Source organism: Coturnix japonica, chromosome 7, assembly GCF_001577835.2.
Source record: "Coturnix japonica isolate 7356 chromosome 7, Coturnix japonica 2.1, whole genome shotgun sequence".
NCBI classification, from domain to species: domain Eukaryota; kingdom Metazoa; phylum Chordata; class Aves; order Galliformes; family Phasianidae; genus Coturnix; species Coturnix japonica.
Window position 1 is genome coordinate 3,381,847 of NC_029522.1, and position 14,776 is coordinate 3,396,622.

The 14,776-nt window shown below is 48.7% G+C and overlaps 1 protein-coding gene across 3 annotated transcripts in view; it reads right to left on the bottom strand.

The window, feature by feature from the left end:
- Positions 1-969: 969 nt before the first annotated feature.
- SH3BP4 (SH3 domain binding protein 4) overlaps positions 970-14,776 on the bottom strand; it is a 31,518-nt gene continuing 17,711 nt past the window's right edge. For all 3 annotated transcript variants that reach the window (XM_015867708.2, XM_015867709.2, XM_032445749.1), the window contains exons 3-5: positions 10,556-12,918; positions 3,792-3,980; positions 970-3,547 (exon numbers count right to left, since the gene is read on the bottom strand). In XM_015867708.2, the coding sequence (XP_015723194.1) occupies positions 3,323-3,547; positions 3,792-3,980; positions 10,556-12,918 (2,777 nt within the window). In that variant the 3' untranslated portion in view covers positions 970-3,322. The remainder of the gene's footprint in view (positions 3,548-3,791; positions 3,981-10,555; positions 12,919-14,776) is intronic.

The window sequence follows — 14,776 nt, forward strand, 5'->3', positions numbered from 1 at the left end:
TGGGCAACCTGCACCAGCACCTCAATAGTCCAATCACCAGCTCACCACCACTGTGCTCACTAACCACATCCCCAAAGGTCCAGAAGACCCAAACCCAGAAGATTCCCGTGCTGGCTGTGCCTGGGATGCTGCCAAAGCTGGGCACCAAAGGCAGAAATTCCTTCCTAGCTGAGAGCTAAGAAGGAAGCAGAACAATTGATTTTCAGCAGGGATTTCCAGGGATAAAAACAGATGCCCAGAGACCTCTTGGCTCTTTCATCACAGTCTCTCATTTTCATTACAGACTACAGACCGAGAGCCGGGGAGGACAAAGCAAGAAGCACTGATACTGCAGATTTCTGTCCAGACACTGATAACCCAGGGCTGACATCCCTCCCTCCCCATTCTGACATATCTCTTTCAGCCATTTAATGGAGAGCTGAGCTGATGTGAGATATCATCCTATTTTGATGGCTTAAAACGGTGCAAGTGCATTGCCAAGGGGACTGTGCTGAAGGAGGTCATTGCCTTGATTGGACACAGGGGAGAAAAGAAGACCAATAATTTACTTGAAGATAAAGTATTAGAGAGAGTCAATCATCAGAGAAGCAGCTAATGGAGAACTGTTCAAGTTAGATAAGCCCAGGCTACTTAAGAACGATCATTCATAACCAGGGTCTCTAGTTGCCTTGGCCCAGCAATCCAGCCGTGCCACCCTGTGCTGCACCACGGGATGCATTTGCCAGGGATTAAATCAAACCATCGTGTCTTTTTTCTTTTCACCCTTAGCAAGCTGAAGCCACAAGCGGAGCCACGTGTCTGAATAACTCACTTTCATGGCCTGAAATCTGAATTCAGTTCGTACTGTGAACACCACAACTGATGGTCTGTGCTGAGCTCGAGGCCACATGGCCTGGGCATCATCAGCCTGTGGGACTAAGAAAAGCCTCCTGCCTTAACCCCATCTGCCAGCAGATGAAATCCACTCGGTAGCACTGCAATAGCAACAGCTTTAATAGTAATATTTTTCTGGAAAAAAAAAAAAAAATCATTATTATTATTAATTTTTTTAAAAATGAACATTAAATGTAAGTACAATAACTGCACCAACCGTGGTAATGATGCAAAGCCCAGGTGCAGCTCCAGAAGGGCTCAACATACAGCAGGCAAAAGGCATCTGAAGGACGTAGCCCAACCCCAGCAGGTGAGGAGAGCTGGGATTTCAGACCAAGGGAGGGACACAAAGCAACACAGAGGTTGCCCTGACATGGGCTGAGTGTTTTGCCATGGCTCACAGCAGAAGGGGAGATGAGCACAGCAAGCTTCGTGCTGCTGTTGAAATGTTAAGCTGGGTATAAAGTACCTGAGGTAGTTAGAAAAACCAATTGGGGGGGGGGGGGGGGGGGGGAGAAAACATAGAAGCTGAAATTCTTTAGGGACATGCCCATCTTGGAGTCACCAGAGAGTAAAACAACTGCCCATGAGGAACAGCCCGGCCAATGCTGTGCTGGCACACGCTGGATCTCTCTTGCAGGAGCTGCTTCTTATTGCATTGGAGATTTGTTTTTGCTTGGTGTGAGGAAAACATGCTCTTAGAGTGCCCTGCTGTTGTAAAGAGAAAGCAAACGCATCACAGGCTCAGGTGCCGGCAGACCCTCTTTCTGTGCTACGCTGTGTTGCATAGGAAACTCCTTAAAGCCCCTGAGGAGAAATTAAGGTGCTCATTCTTTCTAGTGGGGTCCTGCGAGGAGAGACTGCTTCTGGGGATGTTGTTTTGGGAAGAGGATATAAAGCAGTGAAGCCATGGGAGGACATTCTCTCCCCTGCTCACCACCTGCACCTGTAAGCCCATGGGCAGTGCCCCACGCCTGGCTCTTCTGGGGAGCTCGTATCACCTGCAGCCTCCTAGGAGAAGAAATCAAAGAAGAAATCCAGCCCAAGTGTCACCACCTCCTGATCCTGGCTGCTGACAGCCCGGCCTGTTGGCCGCAGCAGCCTCTCCTGTGTGCTTCTATTGTGTTTGTCAAAGATGCCTTCCCTGCTCTGTTCCTCTGGTTCAACCTGAAAGAAAATCACCCTTACCAATCCATCTTCCTCGCTATAAAGAGACTTTGCACCCGAAATAGTGTTTCTGTGCAAAAATATTCCCCTCCCGAGTAAAATATTTCAAAGCAGAAGGGAGAGGGGAGGTAATCCAAAAGAGGCGGCTATAAAACACGAGGGGAAAGAAAGGGCACTTGGTACCACAGGTATTCAGCTCAATGGCACCAGTGTCATTGCAAAAGGTATTTACAAGTTCAGCTGGAGTTTGGGAGCCCCAAACAGCCCCATTTGAAGTCCTCAGAAAGCAACAGCAATGAGCATTAGGGCTCCAAACACGTCTGAAACATCACCGCTGAGCTCTGGAATGGATTTCAATGCAGGAGGAACATGGCCAAGCACTTGGCTGCAATGGCAGAGTGACCCACTATCACCACCATGGGCAGCAAGGAGCAGGGCTGTGCTCAGCCCCCAACTTCCAGCTTCTCCTTCCAAAACCAGGGGCAGCATCCCTTCCCATGGTTACAAATGGCACCCGTGCATCTGCAAACAAGAACGACCACCTCCTTTACCCCCAGATGATTCCAAAATGCATCTTTGTAGATACATTTAAAAAGGAAAGAAAAAACAATTAAGCAGGTGATCTGTTCCGTACGATGGGGGAGGAAAAAGCTACTTTCTGGTTTAAGTTGCTTGCTGGGCTGAATTCACCCCAACTCACACGGTGCTCTACAGTCTATGATGTGGGAGTTTACCAGAACCATTGGGACACTGCTGTGCTTTGTCTTAAATACGTATTTACATCGCTTGCGTTCATCTCAAAAATGATGATTTAAAAGCAGTCTCTACCACATACAAAACAAGAGCAACAGCTTTCCCCCCCTTTAGGGTGCTTTACAACCTTTACTGCTCGTTACAAAAAAGTAGATTTCAGATTTAGATTTAAATGCCTAAAAAACAAGTATTCTCTTTTGTTATCCCTCTAGGTGTCCCCCCGCCCCCCACCCCCCCAGGTCCTTTTTAAGTGTCTGAGTAAGAAATAGTTGAACTGGTATCAGTTCCATATGAAAAGCCACATCCCTCCTGGATGCCTTCCCACCCAGAGGAGGGTTGTCTCCTGCTCATTTCCAGTCCTGCTGAGAACTTGCAAACTTTGGCCTCTTTAAACCTGGGGAGAGCAACCTCCTCTTCTTCTTTTTATAATCAACTGTTATAGAGAAAAAGGGGAAAAAATAAACACAGAAAAAGACGGACACCACCAACAAATGAGACGTGGGTGAAAATGTCACTGCAGGGAGCTGCACTAGATGGCAAAATCCTCGTGGTCCTGAGGGCTGAAGGCAGCTGCCCGGAGCATGTCCAAGGAGTTAACGAGGATGAGGGTGCCAGTGAGATGCTTCCAGCGCTTGGTGATGGGGCTCTTCATCTTATCCAGCCCTGTGTGCAGCTCCTGAATCACATCCCGGTAGCTGTCGCCCATTTGGCTGCTCCAGGTGAGGAGGAAGTCATATGCGGGCTTCCACATGGCCTTTAGGGCAGAGGGTAGAAGAAAAGAGCTAAATGTGAAGCTCGCCCCTTGCCCAGCATTCAACATCCAACAAGTGCTACCATCCTCAACGCATTTTGATCCCAGATCCCATGTACTGTGGGTGAAAATGTCCCCATTTCTCCCCCATCACACCCTGCTCCTCATTCCCCAAAAGCACAGGTTTGCACATGCAAAAAAATATCCTAGGGAAAACCCCAAGGAACCAAGGCCAATCTGCCCTCACCTCACTGTCCACCACCCCGCTCTTGTCACGGTGCGGGGCCTCGTAGGCATCCATCTGCTGCTTGGAGACCTTGGCCAGCTTCTCAGCGAGCTCCCTCCAGCGCTGGGCCACCTCCACGGCCGTAGTGAGCAACACAAAGTCCTGGATGAGTCTGACCACCAGCCCCTGGCAGTCCATCTTCAGCAAGGCCTGAGGGATCATTAGGAAACAAAGAGGAAGATGGAGTCAGCGTGGGCCCAAATCAGGTGAGGACGTCCCTAAAAAACCACCACGAAATCCTCCCACCTCCTTTCTTAGGGACACTGACAGCAGTGTGTTTTCTGCCTAGCACTAATTCAGCTAGTAGCAATGGACAAAGTGAGCTGCAACAGGGAAAACCTATGGAAAGGAAATTTAAATGGCGATTATCAACAGAACCAGCATCTCTCCATAGCCAAGCAGGAAGGACGAGGTGTCCCTCACCGTGTGCCACAGCCAAGTGGAAAGCAGAATGAGAGCCTCAGGAGCAAGCCCCATCCCTGGACAAACCCCTCTTCAGACCTCCAGTGTTTATGGAAACATGTTCTGTGTTATGGAACAGGAACCCTTTTATTTTTATGGGCTTTCTGAAGCAACACTGAAACAACGCAAACAATCCCAAGATGCCCCGAGGGGCAGTTTACCACCCAGAAAGGTTTAATCATCACTTAATCATCCATCTCCCTCCATGCTGCCAGCCCCAGTGTGGACTGCAGCAGCAGCTCAGCAGGTTCATCATGCATCACAAGGAGACAGATTTGCCAGCTGCTGCCTTGCTTTTTCTTTGTTGAGCACCCTCTTGTTTGTTCACTGCCAGAGCTGCAAGGACAGCAGAATGAGGACTGCAGCTCCAGGACAGCTGAGCACCAAGGGCACCCTCAGCATCTCAGCAGGGGAGCTCACTTGAACAAATGCAAACCACAGCCTGGGGATGGAAGCATGAGGATGCCCAGCTGCAAGCAGCAAGATGGATCTGTATCCCCCTACACTCCTCCCTGCCCCTCTGCTGCCATCCCTGCAGCAGGACTATGGGTCATCGTGTCCTTTTCTGACCCAGGGGTCTGGGCTGAATCAGCTCTGAAGAAGAGGGGTTAAATCCTCTCAGAGTCTGTTTATCAAGAGGACAGTAACAAACAGCTGGGGAAGACAGTAACATCTGAAACCACTCCAGCAATTTGCAAAGCAAATATATGTTGATTCCCTTATCTGTTCCCAGCTTACACAAAGCAAAGCTGGGCTTGAATCTAATTACTGCTTCAGACCAGCATTTGCTTCTACAAAGTGCTTACACTGGTTTCCTGCACTAGAAGTAGAAATAATAAACCTTCTCGTTAAGCAAGCAAAATACATTTTAAAAGGGCATTATATTTTTCATGGGCATTGAGAAGCGCTCAGATCTCACATCTGTGCTGTATTCATTGCATGTTGTATTCATATTGCAGAGCACTCGACATCCAGCTCTCAGCAATGTTACCTCACCACGCAGCCAACAGGCTCAGGGCCATTTGCTCTTGAAGCGAAGGCCTCGGGTGGTCCTAAGAAGCAGAGATGTAGAATTAAGGCCCAGGGTCTTCTCCCTGAGACCAGCAGTCAGCAAATGTGAACTGTTCTGAATCAGGCGGATGGTGCACAGGCACTTTGTCCCTTCCTGGTCACACATCAGCTGATCTATTTCCCAGGGATAAGAGCACTTGGGAGAAACACACCCTGCTTCTCAATGGACACAGGAAAAGGGAATAACAGCAGGGAGGCATTATTTAGCAGAGAGTCCTGTGCTATGAGTGGTACAATAACTTGTAGCCACAGCTTTGTAAGAGCTAATTCTGCTCCCCTCGGCTCAGCACGTTCACTCTGAAACCTACTAATAACCAGAGCAACGCCTCCTGCCTTCGCTTTGCCTCTAAGGAAGGCTCAGCCTGCAGAGAGAGCCCTGGGTGAGCTGGGGCAGCGAGGAGGTGATGGGAGAAGGAATAAGCAGCCAAAGCACATATTATGGGCTCCCTGCAAACCCTTGCTGCCCAGTTGGGATTAGCAGGGCTCTCAACAGATGTAATCCTCCAGCAGGCGCTTTTGGGATTATACTACAGCTTCCCTCCATCATCCTCGGGTGCATTTATTAACCTCGGAGAGGCCTCAAGCCTGCTCCACCAGCAGAGCGTGCGGCACAGCAAAGGAGATGGTTTGATATTCAAATTCCAGTTCAAAGCAGAAGAGCCTCCACTTTCAAACACATCCAGGGGAGACTGAATTTGCATCCCGGCTCTGAAACACAGAAGCCCATTTCCAGTCCTCTGATCACGGCAAACAACATAGAAGCAAACAGGCAGCAGGGAGCCCTTGGAGGGGGAGATCACAGCACACGGACAGGGAAGGAGCAAACAATGGGGTTGAAAAGCTGTATGTGATTCCTGTGCACCCCCTTTTTGCCCTCAGTTTGATAACAATAAAGCCAATATGGGATAAGCAGCCGTGTGAGCTGTGGATACGTTGTCCCCTCCCTATAACTGGTTGAACCATGGGGTGAAGCCTTTCTCCTCTGCCCCAGAGGTGGGAAGTGTCCCCAGGTTCACTCGTGCCTGCCAGCCGTGAGAGCCAGGAGGAAGCAGTGATGGAAATGGAGGTTTTTAAATGAGTTAATGATTTTTTAAACTGCATTTAAATTAGAAAGCACCCTGGAGGGTCCAAGCGTTATCGGGCGTTAATCACTGCCTGAAAGGGCTGAAGGTAGCTGCTGGGGAGGCGGAGTTGTGGTTACAGCAGCAGCAACATTCAGACTTTCATTAACCAGCACGGCTACAGCACTCTAAGATACCTGCACCGAGGAACAGGAAGAGATCAACCGTTTCCTTTCAGCCCCAGCAAATAAAACCAAGTCGTTTTATGCTGTCTGCAGAGCGAGGAGCCTGCAGGGAAGTTCACAGCCAGCCCTGTGCTGCTGCTCTCCCATCACCCTGCTCTGAGCAGCCTGATTTGCAGAGCCTCGGTGGGAGCACTGCCCCGCCAGCTCTATTAGAGGGATCTGCTTTTCACCAGGGACCCAAATACAGAACAGCCCAATTCAGGATGCAGGAGCTCAGGGGAAGGAACAAGAGCATCTCGGGCTTGTGTGCCCTGGGCACAGCAGCACCAGTTCCAAGCAGGAACACAGTGCTCAGGCTCTCCAGCACCAGTGATGAGGACACAGCATTGTCCTTTCACTCCTCCTTGGTAGAAAAGAGGCAGCATTCACAAACCTGCAGACACAACAGCTACAACAAGCAGAAGCACATCTCCAGTTATCTGCAGAAGAAAGTGCTTACAGGTCCTGCAGCTCCCTGCTAATGAGCACAGTCATATCCTCAGCAGACTGGTTGCTGCTCCCTAGAAGCAGCATTTATTGGAAAGGCTGATAAGAGCAAGGCTCTACCAAAACACCATATCAAAAGTGCAGGGAGAAGTGATGTCTTTCATGGCAGGCTTCACTCCAGCTCCAGAGGACCAGGCAGTGCACCCATTGTATGGCAAGTTAGGTCAAGTTTCTCAAATGAAACCTGGCATAGCCACGGCAACCTGAGCGCACTGGATTATGCTGTGGTATGTGACTTCATGTTTCCAAAGCCACCCTAAGCACCCAGCATTTGCTGGGACTCCAAAGGCTTGGAAATGTGATGGAGTTAGCACCTGCATGCTGGGCAGCAGCCACCAACCACAGCGATGCTGCCTGTGTGTGTGGGACGAGCATGTCACCTTGAAGCCCTGCCACACAGAAGTGAGCAAATGCATTTCTTCCCCTCAGCAGCAGCCACAGAGAGAGCACAGCCCAGCTGCAAGAGGTCTGTGCTAGGCTGCTCGTCTACCATTGCCATCCAGGCTGCAGTGCCTACAGGCTTTGAGGAGATGACCTGCATGTAGCCTGGGTTGATGGGCAGAAAGGGAGGGGAGAGCTGTTTCTCTCTCTGATGTGATGACTAACCTCTGAGCAATGCTCCCCTCGGTTACCTTCACACTCTGCTGCTTTTGCTAGATGAAAAGAGTATGTAAATGCAGATTATTTATTAACTAGTCATCAATGAGAGGGCTTTTCCATGCTTGGCTACTGGTGTATGGCTCTGCCATGGTAATCCTGTGTACTCAACACTGATGTGAGATAAGCATGCTTACCACCTCCCTCTCCACAGTCCCTTTTGGGGACGGGACAATCAACTTTAACATGAAACACATAGATCCAAGGAGTTCTCACCAGCAGAAAGCAAGGCCACTTGTTGCAAATAAAATTAGATTTAAGCACAACAAAATATATGACTTCTCATCTGTCATTCCCCCAACACAGTTGTTTCTTTTCTTTTTTAACTCATGCTCATTCTTACTTCCTTGTAAGCTAAGGAGTATTTGACAGCAGTTTGGGGTTTAGAAGCAGCACGGTCTTCCACCAGGAGAAGGGCTCATCCTTCACCAACAGGCTCAGACACAGCAAGATCTTGCACAGAATAGGAAACAGAGCCAATATTCAGGATTAGCCTCCATTCAAGCACGGAAAATAAAACCTGCTCTGGGACTCCGCATGAGATGCATCCCCTTTGGGAGCAGTATGTTTTCCAGCAGCTTACAGCCCTCCTCTTGAGTTAGTAGGTCTGTGAGTCCCCAGAGAGCCCCATCTTTTCTTCATTCCCTCAGTTAAGCTGGCACAGCCTCTCCATGACCTATAGGCTGTCTTTGTCCCCTGGAGACAAAGAGAATAGATAAAAGAAAAGCAAGCCAGTAAAGCAAACAGCACAAAGCCCTAGGAAGCATTCAGCAAGAGGAGCACACAGTTCACCCCATTACTCACAGAATGATTAAAGGTGCAAAGCCGCCTTCTGAAGAACCACAGGGCCAGACACAGACCTGGCTAGCACCTCCACCCAGCCCCAGGGCAGAGGAGGGGTTGCTGAAGCTAGAAGAGCAATGGCAAAACATGGTGCAAGACATGGCTGTGTCCCAGGCATCATGAGCCCAAGTGGCCCATGGTCTGGAGATGCAAACTATTGCCCCAAGCATAGCTTGGATATGTGGGCCAGAAAGTCAGGTCTTGCCCCAGAGCCCAGTGCAGCTGCAGCAGCTTCCTCCCTCCTAGAAGCTTAAAAGACAAGCACATACAGTGGCCAGAAGAGCCCCTCAAGAGAAGCTGAGTTGACAACACGGCCTACAGCTTGCCTTCTACTGAAACCCAAAGCTAAAACATTGTCCCACTGGCCGCAGACCACAAACCCAGGCAGCAAGGGCAAGCCAGCTCTCCTCTCATCTCCACTCAACCAAACTTTCTGCAGCCCTGCAGCTCCTTGGCCTCTCACCGTAGTGCCAGCCTACATAGCTCAAAGTCAAGGTGATTTGATGGTTGCTCATTCCAGCTAACACCTGCACCAAGCTAGAGACTGCTGGAGGACATGGCTGCCACACCTGCTGGAACCCACCATTGCACCAGATCTCTTCATCACAGTGTTCCCTCAGACTAACAGGCAGCTAGGCAGGATCTGGAGAAGGCATTGCTGAGGTGGGAGGAAGAGCAGAGGGAAGCAGCAGCATCCTCCACTTACTGCAGCCCACTGGCCTTCAGCTTGGATGCTCCCCTGGGGAATGCAGCATGGCATTTGGACACCCCTGCCCTACGCAAGCAGCTCTGGTGCTCACCCTAATTGCAGCGTCACAGGCATGAGTCAGACTCTGGAAACTATCTTCCCATTTTCCACAATAACACCAACACTCAGACAGGGCCTGTTATAAAGAGTTATTAATTGTACTGTGCTGTTAGGCAGAGGAAGTACATCCACAAGACATCTTCCATGAACTCCCCTGGGTAATGAAGGGCTCCATATTCTTCATAATGCCTTACACCTAATGTTCAATCCTCACATTTCCCTGCTTTTATTAAGAGATGTTGGGACATGCTGAGCTTTATTTAGATGCAGGCTTCTTTACTCATACGCCTATTCCTAATTTCCTTCTGCGTGCTCCATGTTCCTGCCCCACAGCTGAACACCAAGCACCCTAACTCAGAGATGCCCTTGGTTTAGCTGTCACTCAAGGAAAGAAGGAGTGGAGTAAACATTCTTTGTTACAGAATAATTTGGGTTTGTTTCATAAATGTAACACAGCAGCCATAAAACCCCTCTCCTGCACCTTTGACAAACTTGAGGTAATATAAAAGCACGTCCCTGCCTGTAGTGGATTGGGTTGGAGCTTGAGGTCCCTTCCAACCCAAGCCATCCTATGACCTGAGAGATGGCTTGCCTACCACACACTACACAGGAAAGGCATTGATGTTTCTTGCCTTTTTCTAGTTTTCTGCCATAAAAACCAAGACCTCCGTTGCTTGACATCACTTTGACCTTGGACTGAGGAGACCAGCAGCTCTTGGGTGACTCCTTGATAGGCACACGCATCTTGTACTTACCACTGAAGGCTGAAACTCAATACCCAGCAGCAAGGTCCAGCTGAGCACCAGGAAAGCACTGGACTTAAATCAACCTTGCTTTGGAGGGTCTTCAGCTTAGATATCTTCCAAGCACACCTGCTTCACTCACACAACACTTACAATTTTTCACCTCTTTCATTCCTCATTTACAGCCACGATCCCATTAGCCTGTCAATTCCCATCCAGCCTGCAAAGGACCTTAAAGCTGCACTTCATTTTTCAATGACTGAGTTAGGAAAGCTTAGCTCCCATTCACCCCAATCACTCTGACCATACCACAGAGAAGGAAGATGCCCTCACCAGACCTCAGACTCACCATCATCAACTCCTTCTGAAAAGATTTCCTGTCCTTGTTCTCTGTGTTGTTGCAATCTTCCTTCAGCTTTTCCAACACAGAGGCCACTCGCTCCGGCTCGCTGTCCAACTCTGATCGGCAGAAAAACGTGAGCGGTAAGTTCAAATACCCCAACGCATCGGCAAAGGACCTCCAACTGCTGAGGTTCTCCATGAGAAGAGTCCTCACGGAGGCATAGATGTAGGTTAGGAATTTGCAGGGTCTGAGGATTTGCTCGAGCAACAGGCTGGTGGTGAGATCAGGCCCAGAGAAATAGCTGGGTTTGACCTTTCCAACCACCAGCACATTTTTGGTGTGCACAAGGCCTATTTTGCCCTGGTAGTAGCCAATATACCACTCCTTTGTCCACAGCTGTCCCTTCAACCTGATCTTCTCCTCACTGAGGAGGGCTATGACATCTCCTTTCTTGTACTCCAGCAAATAGTGATTCTTGCTTTGCCTCACCACCGTTTTCAGCAGTTTGCCATACTTCAAGCTCAACACCGGCCGGTCCTGAAAAACCGGATACTTGGCAGTGGCAGCCAGAGGTGAAAGGATGATCTTTCCAACCTCGTTCTTCTTGAGGAACCGCCTCTGCCCTGTTGGTTTGATGGCACTTTTAGGAGGCGGTTGTGGCGTCTGGACACAGAACTGGGTCAAAATGGCATCCTTGTCATCCTTAACCTGTATCCTTAGAGTGAAATCTGAGAGCTCGTTGGGATCGTGGGATGCAATGGGGAAGATAAGGCGACTGACCTTGCCCAGCTTCATCTGGAAGCCTCGCACAATTTTGGCTTGCTCACTAGCTTTCACCTCGTAGTTGGTCATGTTGGAGAACATGCAGAGCTTGAGGTCTTGAGGCCGGGACAAAGTAAACTGGTGCTTTCCCCAGAGCTGAAGGGCAACTGGAGCAGGGTTGTGTGACTGCCTCGTGACCTCGTTCACTAGGAGAGTCTTGGGTGCACATTCATGCCCAAACACGGCCACGACTGTTTTAAAGGAAGGGTGAATATGTTTTGGGCCGTAGACACCAACTGTGATCTTCTTGCTGATGTAATCCCAAACAGTGTAAGGATAGAGGATGTTCTGCCCTTGAGCTACAGCAGCTATGTACATGCAAGGCTCTAGGTTCTCCAGCTGCACCTGTATCGTGTCCCCATACGAATAGCTCAGCTGCATTGGTGTGTACGGCCCCTCCTTCATGTCGCTCCGTAGGCACTGTAGTCCTACCAAACTCTTGCTCATGATGTCATTCTTGACCTCTGCAGATACCTTCATCTCCAGAATGATGAACGTTTTCACCTCCATGTTGCTGAGTTTGATCTGCAGGACTGGGCTGATGGTGCTGCATTTGTCACTGTTGAGCTCCAGTGGCGGATCTAGCATAGCTTTCATGGAGATCTGCTGCGTTTCCCCAGGGCACACGTGACCCTCTGGCACGTGGATGCTGATGTTGGTGTCTGGAAGCTGAACAGCTCCACCAGAGCTATCCAGTTTGCAGACAATGTTGGTCTCCACAGGTTGTGTCTGACCCCAGCCAGGATTTTGACCAAGCAAATCCAAGTCATGGCATGAACGGGCCAACTTCCTATGGTTCAACCATGCGGTCCTAAAATCTTCCCTGCTCTGGAATTGCTCAGGAGTGGGAGATTTTAAACCACTGAAAAAACCCGACTGCGCCGGAGTGTCCGACTTTGCTTGCAGAACAGACAGCTCAGACAAGCTGTAAGAGCGTTTGCTCCTGAAGAAGGGATTGTCCCTTTTCACGGGCTCTTCCAGGTCCAGCCTGTTTGTGGATGGAAATTCATCAAAAATGTTACCCGTGCTGCTATTGGCGGCTGAGCTAGAAACTGTTGAAGCAGGAGGCCCCGTGTCAAAGAGCAGCAAGTCAACAGATGCTTTGGAGTTGGGCTCTCTGTCTGAGCCGGTCAATGTCTGCAAATTCCCATTCAAAAATGGGTTTGTCTGGACACCATTCAAGAAAGGGTTATTATTGTGAGCTTTCACAGAGTTTCTTTTCACATCAGTCCATTCTCCAAGCAGGTCAAGCTCCCTGACCCCCTCATCAGGGCTCTCCAGTAGATTGTCTATCATCCCGCTGTCCGTTAAGGAAGAGTTGCGGTAGTTTACAGGCTGGACATAGGAGGAAGGGATGTAACCCATCTCTGTGGTGTTGTGAGCATACCACCACTCACCTCCTGACGTGTCTAAGACATAAAGATGGTCCCCCTTAGAGAACTTCAAAGTGGTGAAATTAGTTGGACAGTAATCTTTGATTGCTATTACTTCCTTTGCATTTCCAAAGGATGTGGGATTGTCAACCAGCAAGGCACTAGGAGAAGGCACTGTGAAATGAAATAGAAAAGCACTGTAAGCACAGAGTCACAAGTTACTTGAAATCATTTATCTCAGGCAAGCAATCCAAGCTACATCAAGCAGCGAAGCCAAAGTAGTTTCAAAGCATCTCTAACCTACAGGTAATTTCACTATCATTTATAAACAAAACTATTCACTTAACTACATCTGATACATTTTGTTGCAAGAGAAAATGCCTTCTCAAAAGAGATGGGCATCAAAACAACTGGGAAGAGCAGCAGGAGTTGAGACAGGAGACACAGCAATTTGTTATCATCCCATGGTAGCAAGGCATGCAGAGAGAAAGCAGGTAAACAATGCAATAAAGTGTCTTAGCAACAAGCCTCCCTCTTGATTTAGAACCTCACTCAGCTGCTTCTCTAAGAGACAGCCTCTGAACTCACTGATGAATGATGCACACAAAGCTGTGTTGAAGGGAGTTCCAAGGGAGCCAGAGCCCCTTCTTATCATCTCTCTTTTAGCTGGCATGTTTAGATCTAAGTTCTTAAGGGTAAACAGCAGGCACTCCCCTGAATTTTCACATTTAAAACAACAGATGTTAATTTCGGGAGGGCTCTGAAGGTGTGCTTGCATGGGAAGCAGTTATAAGGCCCAGGTGATCCTTCAAGGCCATTATTGTACAAATTCAGTCAGTGGTATCTCAGCATCTTCAACCACCAGCTCTTTCTTCAGCACTGCCTTTTTCCCACTTGTGTTTCAGAGTAAGTGGACCAACTAAGGGCATGTCCATATTTCCTCAACAAAACTTAGCTCCCTTTACAAAGTCAGGTTACTTGAACCACCACAAACACCGTATTGACCTCTCATTGACCAAGCACCATCTCCAGCTTCCCTTTCAGCAATGCTGAGCAGCAGGGCTGGCTTCAAGTTTTTTAGCCAGTACTATCTGATCGCAACTGCAAGCAAAACAGTTCAATTAAGACTACAAATGTTCACTCTATCACAGTATTAATTGGTTTGGCTTTCACATTTCAGACCTGCTTCTGTTAAAGATCGCTACAAATAAGTTGCAGATAATGTTTAAATCAGCATTTGAATGTTTGCTATCTAGTGAGACAGACCTAAGAAAACAATGCCTGAGGGGTGTGTGTGGGGGGGAGGGGGGGGTGGAGGGGAGGGAAGGGAAGAAGAAAAACACAGGATGACAGGATGCCTGACAGCCCTACAGAAAACAGGGAGAGCTCACAAAAAAGATGTGGTGCAGCCATGGCACAACTTATGATACCACTACTGAAAAATACAGCAAAGAAAAGTTATAGATATAAGGACCGCAAGGCTCGAGTATTAGGAAAATAAGAGTTTGTACACACAAAGTGCTTCATCATTAACCTATTTCCCCTGTGCAGCCTCTGCCAGCAGGTAGGGAAAGTTGTGAGCACATTTATTCAGTGTAAAACTATATATAAACTCTGCACTGAACCTATTTTGCCACCTGGGCAGGAAGTGGCTGTTAATGCAGCTCTGCAGCCCAAGCTGTTTGCTGGAGGGAAGCTGATGCCCTCTGGATGCTCTCTATTATCTTTGTGTCCTTCTCACACTGTAGTGCCCAAAAAGTGCACCCAGTGCTCAAGGTGAGGGCGCACCAGTGCAGAGTGAGCAGAGCAGGACAGTCCCTTCCCTTGCATGAATATGAGCATGAGTAATTACTCACAAGGATGTGAGTAATTCCTATTTTTGCATTAAAAACAAACTAATGTACATCAAGAGCATTTGATGTTCGGGACTCTCCTTGCGCAAAAACAATTGCTTTGTTGCATGTTTATTTGTAAAGGCCATCAGCACATACTGGCTCCTCCTTCCGCCTTGGGATCCATTTATACCGAGGGA